This window comes from Cupressus sempervirens, chromosome 2 (genome assembly GCF_028749045.1).
Source record: "Cupressus sempervirens isolate cs-2001-9-10 chromosome 2, ASM2874904v1, whole genome shotgun sequence".
Taxonomy (NCBI): Eukaryota; Viridiplantae; Streptophyta; class Pinopsida; order Cupressales; family Cupressaceae; genus Cupressus; species Cupressus sempervirens.
The window spans coordinates 192,685,718-192,709,446 of NC_143119.1; the positions used below are offsets into that span (position 1 = coordinate 192,685,718).

At 34.4% G+C, this 23,729-nt stretch overlaps 1 protein-coding gene across 2 annotated transcripts; it reads right to left on the bottom strand.

Moving 5' to 3' along the window:
* Positions 1-3,012: 3,012 nt before the first annotated feature.
* LOC149571731 (putative leucine-rich repeat receptor-like protein kinase At1g68400) lies at positions 3,013-8,104 on the bottom strand. 2 transcript variants are annotated; one of them, XM_089813142.1, is made up of 4 exons: positions 7,698-8,104; positions 7,412-7,507; positions 4,618-6,090; positions 3,013-4,085 (listed from the first exon to the last, which is right to left on the bottom strand). In XM_089813142.1, exons 3-4 carry the CDS (start codon positions 5,954-5,956, stop codon positions 3,439-3,441), a joined length of 1,986 nt encoding a protein of 661 aa, XP_089669268.1. In that variant the 5' UTR covers positions 5,957-6,090; positions 7,412-7,507; positions 7,698-8,104; the 3' UTR covers positions 3,013-3,438. The 2 variants fall into 2 exon arrangements, with proteins under 2 accessions (XP_089669268.1, XP_089669269.1); XM_089813143.1 differs by lacking the exons at positions 7,412-7,507; positions 7,698-8,104 and adding an exon at positions 6,949-7,324.
* Positions 8,105-23,729: the final 15,625 nt, after the last annotated feature.

Here is a 23,729-nt window from a genome sequence, read left to right on the forward strand (position 1 = left end):
GCATTTCAACTAGTTAGCCTTATTGTAAAATAATATTTTATGTTTTAGCTATTATATCACGCGGAACAATGTCTAGAGAAGCTTTGCTAGCTTGCAATTCCTTATAAACATTGTTGTATTGTGAATCCTAGCCACTATTCAAATTTAAGGATATTGTTTCATATATTTATCAATAAAGATAATGGAATGGGCAAAAATAGCACCTCAAAGGAAATTAGAGAAATGTGTGGAGTTGATAGTCATGTAAGAACTAATTAATATTGATTGTAAGGGGGATTAATTAGAGGATTACATCACTAAATCAATGTTGTTCACTTATCATGAAGTGGAAGGCAATACATGACACATAAGATAATGATTTATGTTGTAGGAGCACTTAAAAAATTGTAAATGTAAGGTAAGTTTATAAAATTGAGTTGTTTTTCAAGTGCCTAAGCTTTTTCCCTTTTTGAAGGGCTGCATTTGTCTTCTTATTGAAATGATTCCTAGACTAATGACGCATGCTAAAAACCTAGTATAGTTGATCCGTATAAATATTAGAACCATGTGTTCATATCTTCATAGTAGTTTTTCTTAGTTGTTTATTTATCATGTTAGTTTTCCTTAGCCTATTTTGTTATGTAACTATGGCTTTGAAAAATAGTTTTGAATCAGTTTAAACTATATAGGAGGAAAATGAGGTGAGCAACAAGAAGCTATTATATTTGAAATCTTTCATAAACAAGGAACACATATCCACCCTTAACAAATATGATTAACACAACCAAAAGAATGAATGGGTGTCAATGCAAGATTCAAGTAGTTATTTGAATTCCTTAAGAATATATGATTTAGAGGTCATGTATGAAATTTCATTTAAATTCTAAAATCTAAATGCATCATTTAAATTCTAAAATCATTTTAAATTTTTCATTCCAATCCAAATTTTATTTCTTTGTGATACTCATTCATCCTTAGATTCACTCATTGTTATGTTTAAAAAATATGTAGACCCTTTTATTACAAAGTCCATAAAAGAGATGACCGAAATATTAAAACATTGAAAAGCTAACCCTGAAATCTTAAGCCTAATACGAATCATTACACAAACTATTATCTCCAAACAATCCTCTTATTCATTGACAAGATAGATGACCCAAATCTTAAAGCACAGAACTGCTAACCCTAAAATCCCAATAACAACGAGTCCTCACAAAAGCTATTATCTAGAAAGCATCCTCTTGTTCATCGACAAGATAATGATTACTTTAATTCCCTTTGCTTTTGTGACAAACTAGAACGAATTCACATTCGTATTGATCGTGCATGGAAGCATCAAATACCCGACACTGATAAGCGTGCCTGCTTTAGTTACATTTTATTCCTTTAACTTAAGGAAGAATCAAATTCGTGGAAAAAGAAAAACACACATCAAATCCCCACTAAAAGCAAACACACGCTCTTGAGAGAAAATCCGTGCGAATGCAATGGGCAGAGGCACAAGTGGGGACAACTACAAGTATGAATATCATTAAAGCTGAAAACAATTAAAGACTGGCCATGTGTTAAAAGCAGTGAGTGCCAACTCTTTACAGTATATTTATTGACTTTACCCGTACTCCAAGCATTTTAACGGATTCATTCTCTACTTGCATATGGACCCACTATTAAAGATGGCCAGCGCCGCTCCACTTTTAATGGAAAAAGGAAACAAAAGACAACCACTAGACAATGAACTTGTGTAATCCCAAAATGCTCTTTTTACCTTATTGGTCAAAAGCGACAGGATCCCTGAAAAGCATGTTTTTTTTTTTCCAAACTAGTTGAGCTACGTAGTTTCAAAAGAAAAAAGATAAAGATGTTCACAGCAAAAGCATAGAATTGGAACCTAGCTCAGTTTTTACAAGTGGCTAAAGAACATTACTGTTAGAATGATGGTGATAACAGTAGATTCCAATAAGAATTATTGTTTGGACACTACTCTGAGAAATAAAATCCAAGTTGGTCATGGTTTCTGTTACAGCAGTTGTCATAGTTGTCATTGATAAGTAAAAGAGGTTTTCTACAGCAAGTGAAATTGTGATATTGCTCTCAGGATTCAACTGTGTAATTTTTCTGAGTCAAACTCATAGTGGTCATTGTTACAGTAGCACTCCCATTGTCATAGTTGTCATCATCGCAGCCATCATTGTCATCACCAAATTTGCACATTGGCACTTAATCATATGGAGGAGATGTCGCTGTTTGCTTCATGGATTTTTATGTCCTTTTACTTGAATTTTAAGAATCATTCAGAAAGAAGATTAACACTAATCAATGTGATTAAATTTCCACAACCCATGAGATTGACAATGCTTTACTTCTGAATTGGATTGGGTAAGTTTTTTAAGCACCACTGTTTGGGATCCACTCCATTGTCCATGAGATTTTTCAACTCCTTTAAACTCTCCAACATGCTGATGATGGATCAGGGATACAGAGTGTGATCCCAAACGTTGATGCTCAAAAATCTTACACAATTATATCCACAAACAATATGCACCAAGATTGGTGTTATTTAGATGTTTGATCCAAGAGGGAGAAGGTTTAAAATAACTCTATACAGAGTATAATCCCAAAAATTGATGCTCAAAAAATCTTACACAATTGTATCAGGAACAACGCAACACCAAGATCAGTGTTTTATTTAGATCTTTGATCCAAGAGGGAGAAGTTTTCATAATAATTCAGCCGAAGATCATCTCATGCATTAGTTTTCCAAAATGATTTAAATGGGTTTTTAGGCATTGTAGTGTGGGGCTTTAATGCTTATTGATTTTGTTTCATAATAGATTTCTACTGCGTTTGTTCATCATTCCAGTTTAACATCACTTTATAGGAGATACACTGCACAGTATACACACCAATGATCAAATTGTAGAACTTTGTGCTTCCGATGCTTAGCCCTCTTTGAGGAGCTCTGGTGCAATGTTAATTGCTAAGCAGCTAAACACAACATTCAATAAAATACCGAGGAAGGCTTGGGGCAGAAAATTGTAATAGAAGAACAAACCAAGTTTATTTATCATATATTCTAGTTTCAACGGTCGGGCAAATTATATTATCCAGTAAGATGCCTTAGTCGGAATTACAGAGAATTGCTACAAAATAGCATTAACATTCTTATACCTATAGGAAACGACCAACATCATTGAAAATGATTATTAATCAATCACTGGTAATATCTACTAACACTATTAGCGCATCCAAACACAAATCACCTGTCCGTCTTATCCAAACCAAGCCTAACCTACATTGGAGATGCTGGCTGTGTATTAGATGACTAGTTTTGCACATGGAAGCTATGTTGGAGCCAACTATAATTTGCAGCTTTTCCAAATCTATTAAAGAAAGAAGAGCTCTGCTCATTTGCCAAAACAGCTAAGTGGAAGATATTAAACTGAATGAACCTCTTCAAGGCTAGTGACTAGTTGCTCCTGTGTCCTCGGAGATTGAGGGCGACTGTGATAGCGAGTCGAAGGACTCGTACATTGGGGACTGTTCTCCCCGGATGTCTTCAATCATTTTCACAACATAGCTCATCTTTGGACGTTGGTCTGGAGAAAGAGAGACACAGACCATAGCAATCTGAAGCATGCCAACCAATTCCTCCTCAATGTTTTTGTACCGCATTAGCTCTAGATCAAACACCTCTGCTGTCCACTCTTCCCTCACCACAGATTGTACCCACTTGGGGAGATCTATGCCTTCATCCAGGGAATGTGGTTGGAAAGGAGCTTTTCCAGTAAGAAGCTCCAGTAGTAGAACTCCAAAACCATACACATCTGCTTTCTGAGATATCTTTTTTGTCTCTGCCTGCTCAGGAGCTCTATACCCTGCAGTTCTTGATGCAGCTGACGCTGGAGTTATTAGCACTGCAAGGCCGAAATCTGAGATGCAAGCATTGCCACTTTTATCTAACAAAATATTAGAAGACTTGATGTTCCCATGAGCCAGCTTGGGAGATTTACAGGAATGATGAATGTATGCCAGACCTCGAGCTGCATCCATTGCTATTTTCATTCTAGTTGTCCAATCAAGTGGGGTTCTCCCTGGACCACGATTACCTGCAACAGGCATAAAAAAAGAAAAGAGGGTCAATTCCCTTGCTTCCCTCTAAAACATCCAAAATTTGTTTGATAGCTTGTCAAAGGTAAAACATGCAATCACACTAATTTGCCATCTGCAATTTGAAATGCTCAAAATCAAAAATTTGCAGAGGTTTCAAACAATTTAAGTAAAGCATAGCATTGGTTGCAATTGCAAATGTCACATTAGTGTCATCTACATGTTTTGGTTACAATGTAAAAGCTTCAACCTAAATACAACAGAGGATGTCATATTTCCTATTAGCCTTCCTGCTATTATATAATATAATGATAATATTATAGAGATATTTGCAAAGAAGTCCTGGTATCTTAGATCTTAAAAAGAAACAACCAACAAAGCTTGAAAAATCATTTCATAACAGCCTACCCACAGGGATATCATCTAATATCTTCTCAATTCAGAGAGCCAAAATAGATAATTTAAATGTAGGGGGCTTTCAGATAAAAATTAAGTGATCCATTTAGAACAAGAGAGGTCAAGTGAACATACCATGAAGAAGGGAATACAAGCTTCCATTTGCCATATAGTCATAAACAAGCAACTTTTCATCTCTTGCATAGTAATATGCCTTCAAGCTCACCAGATTCAAATGCCGTAACCTTCCTACAAGTTCCATATGCTGCTCAAAATCCCTTTTACCTGACCCTTGTGCATCCTTTAATCTTTTCACTGCAACAACATTGCCATCTTCCAAAACAGCTTTATATGCAGTTCCGAAAGTGCCCTTCCCAAGCATTTCAGCTGAAGCACGTAGAAGATCTTCCAATTCAAATTGCCGAGTACCCTCAAAGAAAACTAGCTTTCCCCTCTCTGCAGAATTTGACGGGTGCTGATATGGGCTTGAAGAATACACAATCTTCTCTGTTTCCAATCTCTTTGCTGGCTTCCCATCCTCCATTTTTCTAGCATATTTTCTCCAGTAGTACCATATAAATATGCATGCAATGAGCAACAAAACTGCAAAATCCCCAACCACAATAGCAATCACGGAACTCTTACTTAATTTGCTTGAACTCTTCTTTGTATTCTGCGACGTTTCAGGCTTTGAACTTGGTGTTGAGGGCACCACGTTAGGATCCTGCGTTACAGGATTGGAATTCACAATACCTCCTGGAGTGGTGGGATTACTGATAATATTCTTACAACTTGGTAATGGGTTGCCACAGAGAATTACATTGCTGGCAAAAGCTGAGGCTGGAAACTTAGACAAAGATCCAGGGATGGCCCCAGTAAGATGATTGCCAGACACATTGAAGTCCTGAAGGCTGGTAATGTTCAATTGTGCAATTGTACCAGTGAATACATTGTTTTCAAGTCTCAGGGTGAGCAGATGGCTTAAGGAATTTAAAGAATATGGTATCTGCCCAGTGAAATTATTGTTTGAGATATCAAGTCTCCAAAGCCGATCCAACAATGAGATAGATGAAGGTAGAGAGCCAGAAAAGTTATTGTATGAGAGAAACAACAGTTTCATGCTTCTCCACTTGGTCAAATTTGGCATGGTGCCATTCAAAGAATTCCCCTTCAGGCTTAAAACTCTCAACTGGTCCAGATCGGCTAATGAATCTATTGGACCCGCAAGATCAGCGTTCTCCAGCACAAGATGAATTACCCTCTTATTTTCACAGTGCACACCAAACCATTTGCCATTGCAGGGATCATTGCCTTTCCAGGAGGTGATTCTATGATTTGTGTCAGCTGAGACCTTGAAAGCCATCAATGCATCATAGTCGCTAATAACTTGGGATTGAGCAACTCTATAGAGGGGAAATAATACTACTAATAGTACAATAAATATTTGTAAGGTAGCAGAATTGACAATCACCATCTCTGCTCCTACGGGCCGATGCCAGACTAACGGTACCAAAATCGACTAACTCAATTGCAAGCCAGGAAAGAAATGTAGTATTTGAACCATAAATTCCAGTGAGTCATGAACATGTCATTCCTGGTTTCGAGCAGCTGCAAGTCAAACAAAATGTAAAATGAGATTCGATATTTTCATTAAAATGATTTTATTTTTAATTTTGATCTTTTCGTGCATGGAATTTTACACACAAGCCTATAGTCTTCATCGTAGCAGAAAACAAAATTAAAATAACCTCTGTAATGAATGCGAAGAAAACAAATTTAACTAAACCGTGGACACTTCTGGTTAAACCTAAAGAACAGTTCAGTTTGAATGAATTCCCCTCACAAACTTAAACAGAAACATCTACAGTTTCTCACTGAAATGATGTTTCTTCTGAAACAAACAAACACACATTCACAGTTCAATCTGATTTTGAGATGTAAGGAAAACAGTAATTTGAAGCTTCTTTCACAACCAAAAATAGCAAGGATTAGAACCCTACATACAAGGAGATAAATGGCTAAAAGCAAAATTGTTACCGGCTTAAAGCTGAAATTTCCGAAGCATAATTAAATAAAAATTTAGATCTTAGACTTTTTTCGCAATCACTTCCTATATACAAATGAAACAGAATCGAACATCGACATTCTCAAAAAAAAAATTTGATCTACAGCTCAAATCTTAAGCATTAAACCTACTACAATTCATTCCAAAAACAGCACTTCCGATACAACATTAGTTTTTCATTTTTCTATTTGATTATTGTTTACATTTTACAAAAAAGGAAAAATACCAGGCAGTCTGTCCTTTATGACCTCCATAATAACCAATGTTGGCCATTCCACAACCTCTGAAACTCTGGAAAAGCTCTATTTCTAACAATCTATTGAATTTTCACGATATTCTTCTAAGACTCATACATTTATTGCTAAAAAGAAATTTCTAATGGAGACTAAAATGCATCGCACCTCTTCCACGGACATTGTACTAAAACATTCGGCCTTTGATCACAGATTACCCAATTATGCCCTACTGCATCCTGTGAAAACTTTCCTTGCTTTTATAACCTAATCTTCTTTTTAATCTGTACTCGTGTCTGGCTTTTATAACTTGACCGAATTAAACGCTTAAACGTAAATATTTAGAGGATAAATACCACACCACTCTGGTCCACTACTAATGGACAAACAAAAAAGATTTATTTAAACAAATAGATATAGTTTTTCTCCTGCTGATTCGTCTCTCCCTTCTGACACTCCATTAATTCTTCTGCAGTTTCTTAAATATTGTCAGATCGTGCTCCATTCAATGGAGCCACTGCCTCTAGCTACCAACTGCCCACGGAACTTCCTCCAACGTGGACAGCTAAGTAGAAATAACTAAAATATGCAAACGAAGCGGTCAATACGAGAAAAGAAACATATAACGTACTTTTAAAAGTGTTTAAAAAACCCTAATCGCACCGCATGCTGCTGCTGCTGTTTTTTTTCTGTATCTTCTGATGCTTCTGCTTCTGCTCCTGCCAACCTATCCACCAAAATATTGATATCAGTTTTTTTTTCAGTTGTTGCAGAATGCAGATACGCTACCATTCAAGTTGAAATTCAACGATTCTAAAATAAAAACAAAAAAATGACCGCACAACAAATTAAACTTCAGTCATTAAATGTTCCGTTAGTCCTGGATGCTAATTTCTATATAAATATGATCAAATGACCTCTGTTTTGAACAAAATTTATGTCGTTCGGAAGCTCTGCATCTCCTCTTTCACGCTGCATACTTAACCCTGCAAACAATCTCCCTTTTGAACAGCATTTAGGCCGCTCGAGAGCTAAATAGCTATCCGTTCCGTTGAGCCTCCAAACCGTAATTTTAATAAATTTATGGTCAAATGAACTCCGTTTTGGACATAAATTGTGCCGTTGGAAAGCTCCTCCTCCTCCTTCACATTATCCGTTCCATTCAGCCATGACGCGTACATTTAAAAAAGAAACGCCAAATGAACTCCATTTTTGACAAAATTAATGTCATTCGAAAGCTCTTAAACTGTATTTTTTAAGGTTCAGATGGATTGATGAACAATTAGGTACACAGACCTTAGAAGATTAGATTGCGGAATGCTTTCAATCTTCAGGGGTGGGCTCAAATTTATTCAGCTGTGGGCTGGAAATGTTTTTGGACACGTCAGCAATGGCGACAGTTTAAACGTGTGAAAAAAAAATTATGCTAAAGCACAAAGGGGAATTAGGGTAGGATTATAGTAAAATATTTTTTTCAATTTGACGGGTAAAGTGAAAGGAATATAATATGAGCACAAGGGGATTATCACGTTCAAAAGATTCGGGTTATTTATATATTTTTTCTCTCGAGCTACTGTGAGATGCCCAAATTTATGTTAATTTTGATGAGCATATAGGGGGAAGGATATGTACTAATATTCTAATTTCTTTTCTTATTCAAGATTTTTTTTTAAAGAGAGTGTAAGCCAAAAATTGGTATGTCAAAGTGTGTAAATGATGTAGCAGTCATAATAACATTTTATTAGTCGTAATAAAGTATACAAATTGATCAATTATCAAATAAAAATATATATTAGTACATTTGTTATTGTTTTTGGAGGTCCTTTAATATTATTTTTTGATAGATGATACTAAAGATGATTAATTGATATTTTTAAAATTTTATCAATATCATTTCATGATTTATTTATTTATTTTATGATTTTCTCAAAAAAAAATTAAATTTTTTTAATAGGTATATATAGAGATTGGTTGTAGTCTTCCTATTTTTAAGAAGAGCTAAATCTACCCACCAGTATAAAAAAGTGAATTGAAGGTAAATGCTATAAAGTGAAAGCTATATATTTAGAGTTGCTTATTATTATAGGATTTACTTTAACTGAAATGTTATTATATTTTTGTGAGAGTAATCCAAAAATATATATTATTTATGTCCTCCCTACTTACTTTTAAGGGTAGCTAAATCTACCTACCATTATCAAAAAGTGATTTGAAGGTAAATGCTATAAAGTGAATGCTATATACATTTAGAGTTGCTTATTATTATAGGATTTAAAAAAATTGAATGGTTATATTTTTATGAGAGCAAAGAGGCATTGTAAGGTATCATTTATTTATGCTTATATTATATAATTTACATAATAATATAAATTTAATATTCATTTTCTTTCTTTAATGATTATAAATGAAAATAGAGTTTAAAAAAAAAGTTTAATCTAGGTTATCGTAACATACAATCAAATGCATATAAACGAGTAAACTTAATTTAGATTAATGAATATGTAGATTAAGTATATATTGTGGGTATGTATATTTTAAAATAATAATGTCAAGGTGTAGAAAATACATGTGATAAATAAAGGTAGTTAGTTTCTGATTTTAAAAATTATTGAAATATGGAATAGTGCTAAAATTTACATGGTTTAAGATCAAGAATGAAAACTGAAAATTTGCACTCTTGAAAATATCATGCTCTCTTGTACAAAATTAGACTTTAGAACATGACTATAAAACTTTACATTGAAATTTATTAGAACTTGATAGCTTATACACCTTATGATGTTATATCAGGTGCGTGTTAAGCCTTATTATATCCCTTTTTTTTACATTGATTCACGCATCTATGGAAATTGTTTTGGGTGTATAATGATATAAAGGAGATCCATTTATGTGAGGAAAGTTCTTAAGAGTGATACATCTACAACACAATCTCTTCCTAAACCACCATTTACATAGATATATAGTCCTAGATGCAAGCTCCTTTGCACAAAATTGATCATGTGACTACTAGAGGGCCTTTTTAATTTTATTATGTGCATTGTCATCAATACTAAATGAACATCTCTAGTTCTAGATACAAGGAAGTCTTTACCACCATTTTTGTTCATGGAATTTGATATACATTAAACAAATCTCAACTTGATTTATCTAAGTGGATCATTAACATCAAACTTGTGTCTATCCACCGTTGGTATCATTTTCTTAGATCCCATATAAGAGTAAAAATTTGGATCTAGTTCAAGATGATGCAAAGGATGTTGGCACAAGCAGAAATGGGAAAATACTGAAATGTAATTTTTCAGTATATTTTATATTTTAGAAATTTTGCATTTTCAGAGGTCTTCAAGACATTTCAAGGCTTTATGATGCTTCACCTAATCCTTTTTGGCACTGTATACAATAGAACTCTTAGAGATCTTTCCAATCTTCTTGTCAAGCAATGTTTATCCTCCTTTGTCTTATCAATTTCTTCTTCCATGGACACAATCTCAACATCCTTGAATAACTACTCACATTTTTCAAGATTCATACTCGAAGTATAAGAATATCACCCTTACCTCTAGTTATGATCAAACCATATAGTGATAGTTTAAAACCAAAGTATGATCAAAATAATTTTACAAGAAAAAAATCAAACCCAAATTAAAATTTCAAGTATTAGAAATGCTTAATTATTTTTTGCAATCTTTCTAAAAAATTTAAATCTCTAAATTTTTCACAAATTGTAACCTACACAAAGAATTTATGAAAAAACTTAAAATTAAAATAACTTACTATAAAAGACTTCAGATGTATCCAAATTAGGGTTGTAGGTGGATCAATCTTACCTTGTTTAACCCTCAAGAAAATAAAAACAAGTTCATTAAATTGCATCCCTATGAGCAAATTATGTCAAGACATTATTTTTTGCAACAACTTCTTGAATTATACTCCAACCAACTTAAAACATTTTTACAATAGTCAACACACCCTTCAACAAATATTTACAAATAAAGGCATTAATTAGATAATGTAAGCTTCTAAAAATGACCTCCAAGTTTTTCAAAAAAAGTGTTTTACCCTCATGATGCCAAGATCATCCTTTAATACCACTTGTAATTAAACAACTTGTCCAAATAAGAAAATAATAGAAAATGTTATGTAAATGTTTAATAATATTATCTAACTTTGAGGAGACAATAACCTAATTAACTTTGAGGAGGATACTACTAATAGTCTCCAATAAGAATATACTACTAAATATGATGACAATAACAAACCACTAGCTTAGGTATATGTATCTAATTTCGTTGCTGCCACACAAAATGAATTATATACTTAACTATAACCCTTAGGATCATGTGCACGCGTGTGTCTATATATATATATATATATATATATATATATATATATATATATATATATATATATATATATATATATATATATATATATATATATATATATATATATATATATATATATATATATATATATATATATATATATATATATAGACAGACAAACAGATAGATAGATAAACCTAATATAGACTAAGGATTAATGGAATATTAGTTTATAATTTTCTTCATATAACTCTTCAAACATGGTTAAGACATATGGGTACATAATTTTAGAGGGAGGGAACAACTCATGGTTCCCTCGTATTGGATAGAGTAGCTCTTAGGAACTATCTAGTTCATGAGAACTTTCATAATGTGAAGTGTAAGTCTAAAAGCAAAATATCAAGGTAGTGACACTTGTATGGAAAACATAATTCAATTGCATGAATATGTGTGATGGGGAATGAATGGTACCCCTAAATATAAGGATATATCATCTCAAGTAGAATCTCATGAGTGTTAAATGACGTGGCTTAATTTTCCTAATGGCAAATTTACAAAATCAAATATGTAATTATTTATAGATTTTCTTTAAGGTTGTTTGCATTATATCTCTATAAAATTTGATCTATACATTCAGTCATATAAATATTCAAGCTCAAGAGTGCTTTGTATTTTTTGATAATTTTGTACTTCTTTGTTTTATATGTGGGTATGTGCACCAAGTTGTGGTGCCAAAAACATGACACCAAATGTTTTTTTTTGCAAAGTGCATGCTATAGCACATACACACTTTGAAAAAGAAAAAGAAATTATAAATGGGCTGCAAACCTGCGACCCATTTTACCATTTCAATTAGTTTTGCATTTCTCACAAACAACGTGCATGTGGATTGAAGAAGTTGAAGAATTTTGTCACCTGCCTCCTCGTCACCAAAGTTCAAGGTCAAAATTGTGTAGTATGTTTTCTACTCTTGTTTTTGCATTGTTTTGTAAATTTTTACATTGTTTTGTAGGTTTTTTCAAATTTTTCTTTAAATTTGTTTATTTATTTAGATTGTGTTTTGTAGGTTGAAAGCTTGTGGACAAACCAATCTGACAAGAGCACAATTGGCATCCTTCCTTGAGTCCATTATGACCCATGTAGCTTCTGTTAGTGGTCAGTTGGATATTTGGTGTGTTAAGAGGGATGAACAAAGAAGATATTATGCAAACAAATTATCATATCAAGATGTAAAAAAAAAAAAAGAAATAGAAAAAGGTAGCATGTGTGCATTGTTTAAAAAGCTTGGTGAACAAGACATTGTTAAACATACAACTAAAAGGTTCTCCATCCATTGGTGCATACATGATGGTATTAGAAATCACTTTTGGGATAGATGGTGGATGGTCTTTGATGCCTCTCCCTACAATAATCACGAGGTTCCAATATATTTCTTAAAGAAATTGTATTGTGAATTTGTCTTTGGGGAGATCCCTAATTATTTTGATATATTACAATCTCAGGGTAGAGGTGGGGGGTCATCATTTGAGAGGCTAGGGGCACCTCATGACCCTAATGTAGTTAGGGCACTTGTTGTCAAGCCATAGGGTGAGCATGTGATTATTCCTTCAATTGTGAAGGAACATGTAGAGACTAGCACTCTAGGGACTATAAATGCTTTGACGCAAACCCTCATTCATTGCACAAGTCCATTAGTTGATAAGGAGCCTTCCGTGCATCGTAGTCACATGTGCACATCATGTGGATCCTTATGCACATTTGGCAATCATGCTGGAGATAGTATGGATGATGGGCTAGTCACTGATCAGTTCCTGAGTCAGACATTTGGCATTGACAAACAGGTATATTACAATTATAATAAACTAATTTGATCACATTTTGTATGTATAGAGAATGAGTAATTAATTAGCATGTATTGACATTGTTCAAAATTTAGGATAAGAGTGTTGCTAGCCCTAGTAGAGATCCCCCAGCCCCATTTTTCATCCCGTCAACGAGTCTAGAGATATGTATCAATTTAATCATTTAAATTAATACATATATTTATTACGTAATCAGATGAAGGATTGACAAAAAAAATTATGCATGTGCATCAGTTCTCTACGAGACCATCGACATTCACAAGGGACTCTGAGGTTAGGCGTGATACAAGCTTTGTAGAGGTACATTTGTTTCATGTTAATATCATTCATTTGATTATATGTGTTTCATGTTTCATGTTACATGTAACTTTTATTGTATGACATGCAGTTGTTGACATCTAAGACTCCTCCTCATCTTTGTCAGTCCATCGATCTTGGAGTTGCTACAGTGATGGCTAGTTTAGAGCCATTGATTGAGGTGTGAAATAATTTTCTTGGTTTTAGTTGTTGTTTATAATAGTTAGTATCAAAATTTCTAATGTTATTTAATAAGTGATTAGAGTGATTATTTTTTGTAGGGCCTTGTTACACCTGATCATCCACAAGCCTTTGAGGTGGATGCATAGAGTGACTATTTGATGGTGGTAAGAAAATAATTAATTTTGTGTGTACATGTATTTGATTTCAATGTATAATAATTATTGATTCATATCTATTTTGTTTGTATCAGTTCGAGTTAGAGAAGAGCCTAAACAAGAGGACAAGCGAGCATGTAAGGAAGACCCCATCATCCCCATCATCTCCCTCCACACGATGATTGAAGACCTCTAGGGATTTGTTTCCTTCCCCTCATGGGAAGGAGAAGATATAGTTGATAGACACACATGTATAGTCATTAGTAGACATATATGTTGGGTTTTATGTCATTGGACATATTCAATATATATTTGATGTATATATGACATTTTATATTTTATGTATGACATATATTTGATGCATGACATTATTAGACTTATGACATTATTGGTTAATATATGATATGTTTGTTCAGGTATGGCATTATTGGTTATCATAATATATTATGTGTTTGTTAATATATGACATTATTGGTTATCATTTTATATTATATGTTTGTTCATGTATGACATTATTGGTTATCATAATATATTATATGTTTGTTCATGTATGACATTATTGGTTATCATAATATATTATATGTTTTTTCATGTATGACATTATTGGTTGTCATTATATATATCTTGTTTTTATTGTTTACTTTTTAAGTACATTTCATGTATTTCATTTTAATATAAATTGCATCCAAAATGATGCAGAGTGCTCACACCAAAGGCTAGTGGATTCCCATCAAGAACACTTTTAAGGCAAACTACCTTTCCCACCTTCGTAAGTGTCTTCAAAGACTCTTTCCAACTTGGTTACAACATTGAACAAATTCCTATGCAACTTCACAAAACTACTTGATCACTTTCCCTATTCAAGACTTGGGAAGCAATAAGGGAAAAATGAGCAAATTTGAGAAATGGATCATAATCAATTTCTTGCTTCAAACTAACATCTTAAACACTTCAAGGAATACCTAATAACTATCTCAAAAGCTTTAGTCTATCATCTATTTCATCATTCCAAGAGATTCTTCAACATCTATGAGTGAAAAAAATCTTCCAACATCCTATGACTATATTTTCTTTGCAACAACATGTAATTTGCTGATTTTTAGACAACTCTTCACAAAGGGAAGTGGTTATGTTTCAAACCCATGAAATGACTATTAAGACAACCAAGAAGATCATTAACATCTTCTGTTAACTCCATTTAGTGATAAAATGCAACTATATAAGGTGTAATGACTCTCAAAACACTTATTGAGTCAACTTATCAACAAAAACAACAAAAAATGAAAAATCGTTAGGACTAAGGCAACTTGGGTTTATAGGTGACCTCAAGTTCCTTGACCTTACAAACAAGGATTAACTTATTACCATAAAAAAATAACATGTTCAAAATGATGTGTATGATCACCCCTTTACCTTCTATCATGAGTCTTTATCATTGGATGAGATGACATATCTAGTTGTCATAGTCAAAGATTGTTGCCCTATGACATTTAGTGACTCTTAGGGATGATTCAATTTGGTGTGCCTAAGAATGTTTGAGTACTCAACAGGATGGGAGGAGCTTGGGGCTAGTGTTTACCAAGCCACCTAGAGCTAACAGAATAAATAGTATGATCCCATGAAGAAAGGTGAGAGATATTTGGTAGTTGGTACCTTTATACTAGCCAACACTACAAGTTTCAGCATCACCTGAGATGGTACCGCAAAATCATAATGGAGTAAGATCTCCAAAAACTGAGAGAGGTTATTGTAGGTCTCTACAACATGGTCTTATAGCACTTGCAATTGCATCCATACCTCACACAAGCTCTGAGATATACCCTACCAAAGATTGTTGCCCTATGGCATTTAGTGATTCTTAGGGACATTTGGGTTCGGCATGCCTGAGAATGTTTGAGCGCTCAATGGGATGGAATGAGATTGGGGCTAGGGTTTACCCAACCACTTGGAGCTAACATAATAGATAGTTCGATCCCACGACGAATGGTGAGGGAGATTTGGCAGTTGGCAACTTTGTACTGGCCAACACTACAAGTTACAACATCACCCGAGATGGCACCACAAAATCAAAACACAATAAGATCTCCAAAAATAAAGAGAGGCTATTGTAGTTCTCCACAACATGGTCCTATAGCACCTAGAATCACATCCATACCTTGCACGAGCTCCAAGATATGCCCCATCAAAGATCGTTGCCCTATGGCATTTAGTGACTCTTAAGGATGTTTTGGTTTGGCATGCCTGAGAATGTTTGAGCACTCAATAGGATGGGATGAGCTTAGGTATTGGGTTTACCTAGCCATCTGAAGCTAACAAAATAGATAGTTTGATCCCACAATGAATGGTGAGGGAGATTTAGTAGTTGGCAACTTTGTACTGGCCAACACTACAAGTTGCAGCATCACCCGAGATGGTGCCACAAAATCAAAACAGAGTAAGATATCCAAAATGTGAGAGAGGTTATTGTAGGTCTCAACAACATGGTCCTATAGAACCCAAAATCACATCCATATCTCGCACGAGCTCTAAGATATGCCTCGTCAAAAATTGCTACCCTATGGTATTTAGTGACTCTTAGGGACGTTTCGATTCGGCATGCCTGAGAACGTTCGAGTGCTCAACGAGATGGGAGGAGCTTGGGGATAGTGTTTACCTAGCCACCTAGAGCTAATAGAAAAGATAGTTTGATCCCATGATGAAAGGTGAGATAGATCTGGTAGTTGGCAACTTTGTACTGGCCAACACTACAAGTTGCAACATCAATGGAGATGGTGCTACAAAATCAAAATGGAGTAAGATCTCCAAAAAGTGAGAGGTGTTATTGTAAGTCTCCACAACATGGTCCTATAACACGTAGAATCACATCCATATCTTGCACGAGCTTCAAGATATGCCTCGTCAAAGATTGTTGCCCTATGGCATTTAGTGACTCTTAGGGACATTTCGATTCAGCGTGATCAAGAATGTTCAAGAACTCAACAAGATGGGATGAGTTTGGGGCTAGGGTTTACCTAGCCACTTGGAGCTAATGGAATAGATAGTTTGATACCATGGTGAACGGTGAGGGAGATTTGGCAGTTGGCAACTTTGTACTAGCCAACACTACAAGTTGCTACATCACTCGAGATGGCGCCGCAAAATCAAAATGGAGTAAGATCTTCAAAAAGAAAGAGAGGTTATTGTAGGTCTCTACAACATGGTCCTATAGCACCTAGAATCACATCCATACCTTGCACGAGCTCCAAGATATGCCTTGTCAAAGATCACTGCCCTATGGCATTTAATGACTCTTAGGGATGTTTCAGTTTCGCGTGCCTGAGAATGTTCGAGCACTCAACGAGATGCTAGGAGCTTGGGGCTAGGGTTTACCTGACCACCTAGAGCTGATAGAAAAGATAGTTCAATTCCATGATGAACAGTGAGGGAGATTTGGTAGTTGGCAACTTTGTACTGGCCAACACTACAAGTCATAGCATCACCCAAGATGGCACTGTAAAATCAAAATAGAGTAAGATATCCAAAAAGTGAGAGAGGTTATTGTAGGTCTCTGCAACATTGTCCTATAACACCTAGAGTCACATACATATCTCACACGGGCTCTAAGATATGCCCTATTAAATATTTTTGCCCTATGGCATTTAGTGATTTTTAGGGATGATACGGTTCAACATGCCCGAGAATGTTCAAGTGCTCAATGGGATGGGATGAGCTTGGGGCTAGGGTTTACCTGACCACTTGGAGCTAACCAAATAAACAATTTGATCCCACGATGAAAAGTGAGAGAGATGTGAGCAAGATATGTATGTCTAGGCCACTTTGTGCAAGATATGAGCAAAAGTTGCTAATCAGGCAAATTTGGGTCTTTTGAGTTTTTGGTCAAGATAGCCTAGGATTAGGTGTTTTTAGTTGCTTTTTAATAGTTCGAAACCTTTTCCAAGTCGTAGAAGTGAAATCTAGTGAACTTTAGATTAGTTGCACTTTTTGTGCAAAATTGCCAAAGTTCTAAAAGTTGCTTAAAAATGCAAATCTGACTGGAAACCTTCTAACCTTTAGTAAAATGTTTCCCATGCTCATATACCTGAGCATGGATAGTTACAACTTCCCAAACTTTCAAATTGCAAAAGTTGCTCAAGCAACTTTTTGAGCAACTTTGCAACTTTTGAACAATTTTTACTCTTTACATATTTAGGTCAAATGGGTCCATTTAGGACTATTCTAGGACCCTAGTTAAGATTCCTAGGACCTATTAGGTAACCAAATACCTTAGGTTCCCATGAATATTGTAATACAATGAATAAGCAATTGGATACGAGCTATAAATATTTCAAAGACATTGAAAACAATAAATAGATTATTCTTTAAAAAAAAAATGAGGTACCGATTTTGAAAATAAGATTGAAATTATTCCCATTGGTGGCATGGCTCATTAGTAGGCAAATAATATGGTCACACACTTCATTCTAGCACCACAGATGTTTCAATTAGAAATGCCTATTCATCAATGGCCTTACATTTATAAGACTTGGGAAGCCATGATACTCAAGTTGGGCATGATCCCTCAAAGTTCTCATCAAAATATATTAATGATCTTAACATAACAACAAAAAGTTCATTGCCACCTTTAAATGGAGACTTCAGTTTAAATGGAGATTGTCAGTTCCCAAACATGTCCTAGTCAAGTAGATGACCAAGATGTTGCTTGAGTAAAAGAGATACTAGTTTATTAAGGTGTCTTTATGATCCCGCTTGCATTCAGTTACTATTTTTTTAGCAGATAGCGAGCTACTTTGGTGTGGGATTTCTATAATATATAATGTCCACATACAAGTACATGCCATTTTCTGTAAACATTTTCTATTGTAAAGGAACCCAAACAAGACAAGAACCTAATCACTAGGTTTGCCTAAGTTCAAAAGCACCAAAACATAAGGATTCTCCAAAAGCCTAATAAGGGAACATACCCCCAAACATGAATGAAAAGAGAAAAATGACAATGGAATGGAATAAAAACACACCTTAGACCTATTCAGGTCTGTATTCAGTAGATAAAGTGATTTTGTTGTGTCCAAACAACACTGATATACAGTTACAACAGTTTACCATTGAAAAAGGCTAGTGGTCCTTCAAACTGTAAATTGAACATAATATGAAAAAATACCACATGAAGACATAGTTTAAAGTGAGATTCAAACACCCTTTTAGGACATATAAAACATATGTAAACCTCACACACTGGAAGAGACTAGAAGCCACTGATGTAACAACATTTGGAAAGTGTTGATAGGCCTAATTAGGTTGCAGTTACACTATAGGTACCCTTTCACACTTGCCGATCTACAAAAAAATTATTAAAACATCTAGGGGCATGTGAAACAAATGCGAATCCAAAGTTATAGACCTTGGATCACTCTGGAGCAAAAGTTATAGTGACTGTAGTGAAATGTTGAATGGTGCATGTATGGAGCCATACACCTAGGCTATGGTGGAAAAATTCATTCCTTGCTTGGCCATCTATAAAACCTACAAAATAATAAGGCACATTGATAGGGCTTGCATTCAACTAAGGGGCATCAAATTCCCATGGTGGAAAGTGCCAAAACAACAAGGCCCTAGGTGAAACCCTTGGTTTAATGCTGATTTCTAGGCACCTTCAACAAAACTTGAATAACTTGCAAACTACAAAGCATAAAAATATGAAACCAAGTAAAAATGAAAGGTAACTCACCCCTCTAACTCCTAAGGTCACTAGAACATGTCCCAAGATTTTTATTAGTCCATTCAATACTCTAAAATACAGAATTTTGCAAGAAAAATAGATTATTTTATGGATTTCTTTCCAAAATAAGTACATCATACCTATCACCCACCTGTAAGGGCTAATATAGGTTGTCTCCAATGATTAAAAGGTTGGTTTGAACCAACTAGCCCTTTGGGGAAGAGTTTTTGAAAGTTTAACAACTTTTTTAAGAAGTTGCTCAAAAGTTGTCAAGCAACTATAAAAAAGAAGACAATCAAACCAAACTTCCTAAAACAAAATTGTTCTAAACAACCCAAGATACCATGGAAACTAGTACAGTCTACAAAAACAATGTCAAAAATGCCTTCAAATGATGCTTATTCTACTTACAAGGCTCACTTGGAGCATAACACAACAAAAATGAAAAGGTGAGGACCCTATGATTCAAGGTGCCCCTGCACCACTCTTTTTGTCTCTCCCTCTCTCCTTATTCAATCTAATGAACCAATTGGATCTGCTCTACATTTTAATGTCTCAAGTATTGCCTCGTGGTCTGACTCATAAACTTTCCAAAGAGTCTTATTATGTGGTTTTCCACCATATTTTATCAAGTGGACATTTGCTGCAACAACAAGGTTCTAATAATGAAAAATCTTCCTCTCTATTTTCCAATCCTTGAATAATGAAAAGTTAGGGTTCTTCATAGAATATTGTCTAAGCCATGTGATGGTTTCAACCACTGCATTGATATGGTACTCTAAATCTTCACCATCTATAACTGAGTGATCCAATTTTTGTTTAGCTTGGACACAATGACACAAATAATAATCTATCCCTTCTTCATTGTCTTCAAGTGCAATAACAACAAAAACATGGCCTACAGTGATAAATGTGCAAAATGCAGTCATTAATTTAGAAAATACATAGGTAAAAGTTATAAAGTTACATATTGAAATTACAAAGATATATAAATATATATATTACAAGGTTGCACTAGATCAGACAAGCGGTTAAAGTCAATGGACGAATCCATCTCTACCATTTCCAATGCTTGTGGGGGATGATAGGTGTCAATTGGGTCCAAAACCTGTATATCCCATTTGTCCACCCATTTGGTGAACTCATAGTCATCCCAATTTTCCTCTAAACATGATGGACAATAGCATGTCATTTTTCTTGTGTGGATACTCCATGAACCTACATTAGAGCTTCTAAAAAAGTGAAACTCACTTGTTCTTATTAGTGTGCAACAATCCTCATATGGTGCAATGTTAGTATTATCTATCAACCAAAAAAATCTATGAACCATAGACTCACCTTCCTTACCTGGACCCATTGTAGTGTTACACCACTGGATGATGGATTTTGCATCTATCAATATTACTCCATCTTTGTACTTTAGTTATTCATGACCTAAGGCTCTTTTGATGCATGCACCTACACCATCATGCTCTCCCTTTCCATGACCAACCTTAGTGAAATTTCACATATACTGAATTCTAGACAACTTGTGCATCCTGCTCAACCAATAGAACATCCTTACATTCTTGAACTGAGATGCACAATTGTCTGACCAAATAATGAGCTGATGATATGGTATGCCCTTGTTAGCCAAATCTCCATAAAATAGTTGAAAACAATCATGTACAAACTCCGTAGAACATGATCGATCATTGCTGATGTAAAAATAGTACTCCCTCAAAATCTTCCTATCATCCTTTGTCCTTGTAGGTAAATGCATGAATGTTATGTGAACAAATATGGAAACTTGTTGAGAAGTATAATACTTTTTTTGTACCTCATTTTGTGGTTGTAGTGTGTAGTTCTCTATGAAGTCTACAACTGAAACAATGGTATCCAGTGGAAGCGTATCCTTGCACAACTTGAATTGCAAATCCAACCATCGAGTTCCATGTCTATGCCTTGCATACTCATAAATAATATTTTCACAAAAAAATATTCATGAACTCATACACTGGAATCTTTTCAATGACCAAATCACATCTTTTACCCTGTTTCCCATCTTTTAGAGCATATGTCATTGTCTTATATTTTCTGTAATCTACTATTTCATTTCCAATTGCATGTGTACTATCCATGTGTTCACAAGTTGATAAAAGTTGTAAAGAACCACAAAATAAGCATGTACCATCCAAGCATGATGTCTTGTAAAATGTTGGCCATCCCCTATTTCATATAAAATGTTGGATATGAATTCCCTTGAAGATCTAGGTGGCTCACTCATGTCACAATCCTGCAAAATAAACTTAGAATGAAAAAACACACATATATGCCTAAAAACATCAAAATGGTTAGAAAATTCAATGTGTATCCTACAACAAAAAGTTGTGCGTGTATGATTTATATTCATATAAAAAGGTTTACCCATCTCAAAAAATATTTGACTTATTTGAATTTGAGGATACATACCAATAAATTTTGCAAAAAATTGTGTCTGAGTTGAGTCCAAAAAATGTTTCACATGTGGGTCATGATTTTGGCTACCAAATCTCCTTCTTACAAAATCTCTTTGATTAGGGGAAACATGTGTTATTTGTCCAAAAATCTTCGATCAATGATTTTAAAGTTTCACTAATTTCTTTATCCTTTTGTGGTAGTTTATCGCTAAATGTCCATAACTCATTTTTTGTTAGATCTTTCAATCTCTCATGCTTTACCATGGATCTTCTTAGAGTACCTCTACTAATTTTCAATATTTATGTTGTCTTTCTCATGAGTCGAGCTTTCTTTATTTGGGTACTTACTGTTGTTGATGTAAGTACTTGTCTTGTGATATTAGTATCTTTGGTGCGTGATTTAGAACCCACTTTGTCATAAGCACTTATTAGATTCTTTACAATGCTTTTTTCATTTGAATCATTCATCGTTCTTAGCCCAAGAATCTTCATGATAGGCCTAAATTTCAAATTCTTCATCATTTCAACAAACAATTGGCATTGACCTATAATATTTAAATCTTTAAAGAATAATCTCCACATATGATTAACTTTTCTTTGACAAGTACGCTTGCTAATCTTGTCAGACATTGATTTCAAAATGTTAGTATCAATATCAATCAAATATTTTGGTCTTCTAAAATGAATTCTAGAAGGTGTTATAATCTCTTCCATTCCCTCAACATTCTGAACATCAACATAAGGTTGAGTGCTTTGCGTACCTTCAACTGAAGATGATGTGCCTTGGCAATAAGATGCAAAAGATGGAATATCACCTACTTGATATGTTGATGTTGTGCCTTCAACATGAGATGACAGAGTGTGTACATCGTTAGATCTAAAATTAGTATATCTTCAACATGAGATGATGATATGACTCCAACATTGGAAGATGGTGTAGCTTCACAATTCAATTGTCTTCTTGAGCGTAATGGTCTCATTTGTTCTCTTTATCTTTCCAATTCTTCCTCTTTGTTTCTTTGTATCGATGGTTCTTGTTCCTCTTCAAAAGTCAATTCTTCATTATTGCTTTGCAATTTTCTTTGTTTACCTAGTAGTTTCATTTTATCTCTTTTAATTGCCAAATCTCTCTCCCTCTCTTCCATTGTTTGAGTTTTTGGTTTCTTCCTAGGCATGATGATGATTTCTATATGTCAGATTATTCAAACATCTGAATTACTTACAATTTGTAAATTAAAAATCATTCAAATACATATAAAAATTACAATTATTTCAATGAATACACAATATATATTAAACAACTTGTCAAATTTCTAACCATTTCCAAATAAAAATTCATTCAAACATACAAATTTTATTTAATTCACTATATATTAAACAACATGTCAATTTATAATCAAATTTGTCTCTATATAACAACAAAGAATATTTAAAAAGGATTGCACTAACCTTTTCTATAGAAAGAATATTTAAAAAGCCTTCAAATAGCGTATCCAATGATTGAATTTGGTGTTTGCTAGCTTCAAATAGAATGAAAGAATATTCAAAAAGCCTTCAAATAGTGTTTGCTAACTTCCAACAACTTGAAACCCATGTTTTCTATTGGAACAACATAATACACAATAGACAAAAAGAAAAATATGGATCAACAGGGACCCAAACTTGCATTATGACTATTTTTTGGTGTTTTCATATAGTGTGTATGCACTATAAAGCACATATGCACTATAGTGCATACACACTAAATGAAAAATAATCTCTCCCTATCCCACCATCCCCTACTCTCTCTCTCTCCCTACTCTCTCTCACACTCTCTCTCTCTCCTCTCCCATCCCCTAATCTCTCTCAATTTTTGTCTCCTCTCCCATCCCCTACTATCATTCTCTCTCCTCTCCCATCCCTTACTCTCTCTCCCCTCTCCCATCCCCTAATCTCTCTCTATCTATCTCCCTCTCCCATTGCCTACTCTCTCT

Excerpts from the sequence above, each read along its gene's own strand:
- LOC149571731 (XM_089813142.1), bottom strand. The coding sequence starts at position 5,956 with ATGGTGATTGTCAATTCTGCTACCTTACAAATATTTATTGTACTATTA. Across the intron at positions 4,086-4,617 it reads CTTGTATTCCCTTCTTCATG|GTAATCGTGGTCCAGGGAGA; the intron begins GTATGTTCACTT and ends TGCCTGTTGCAG.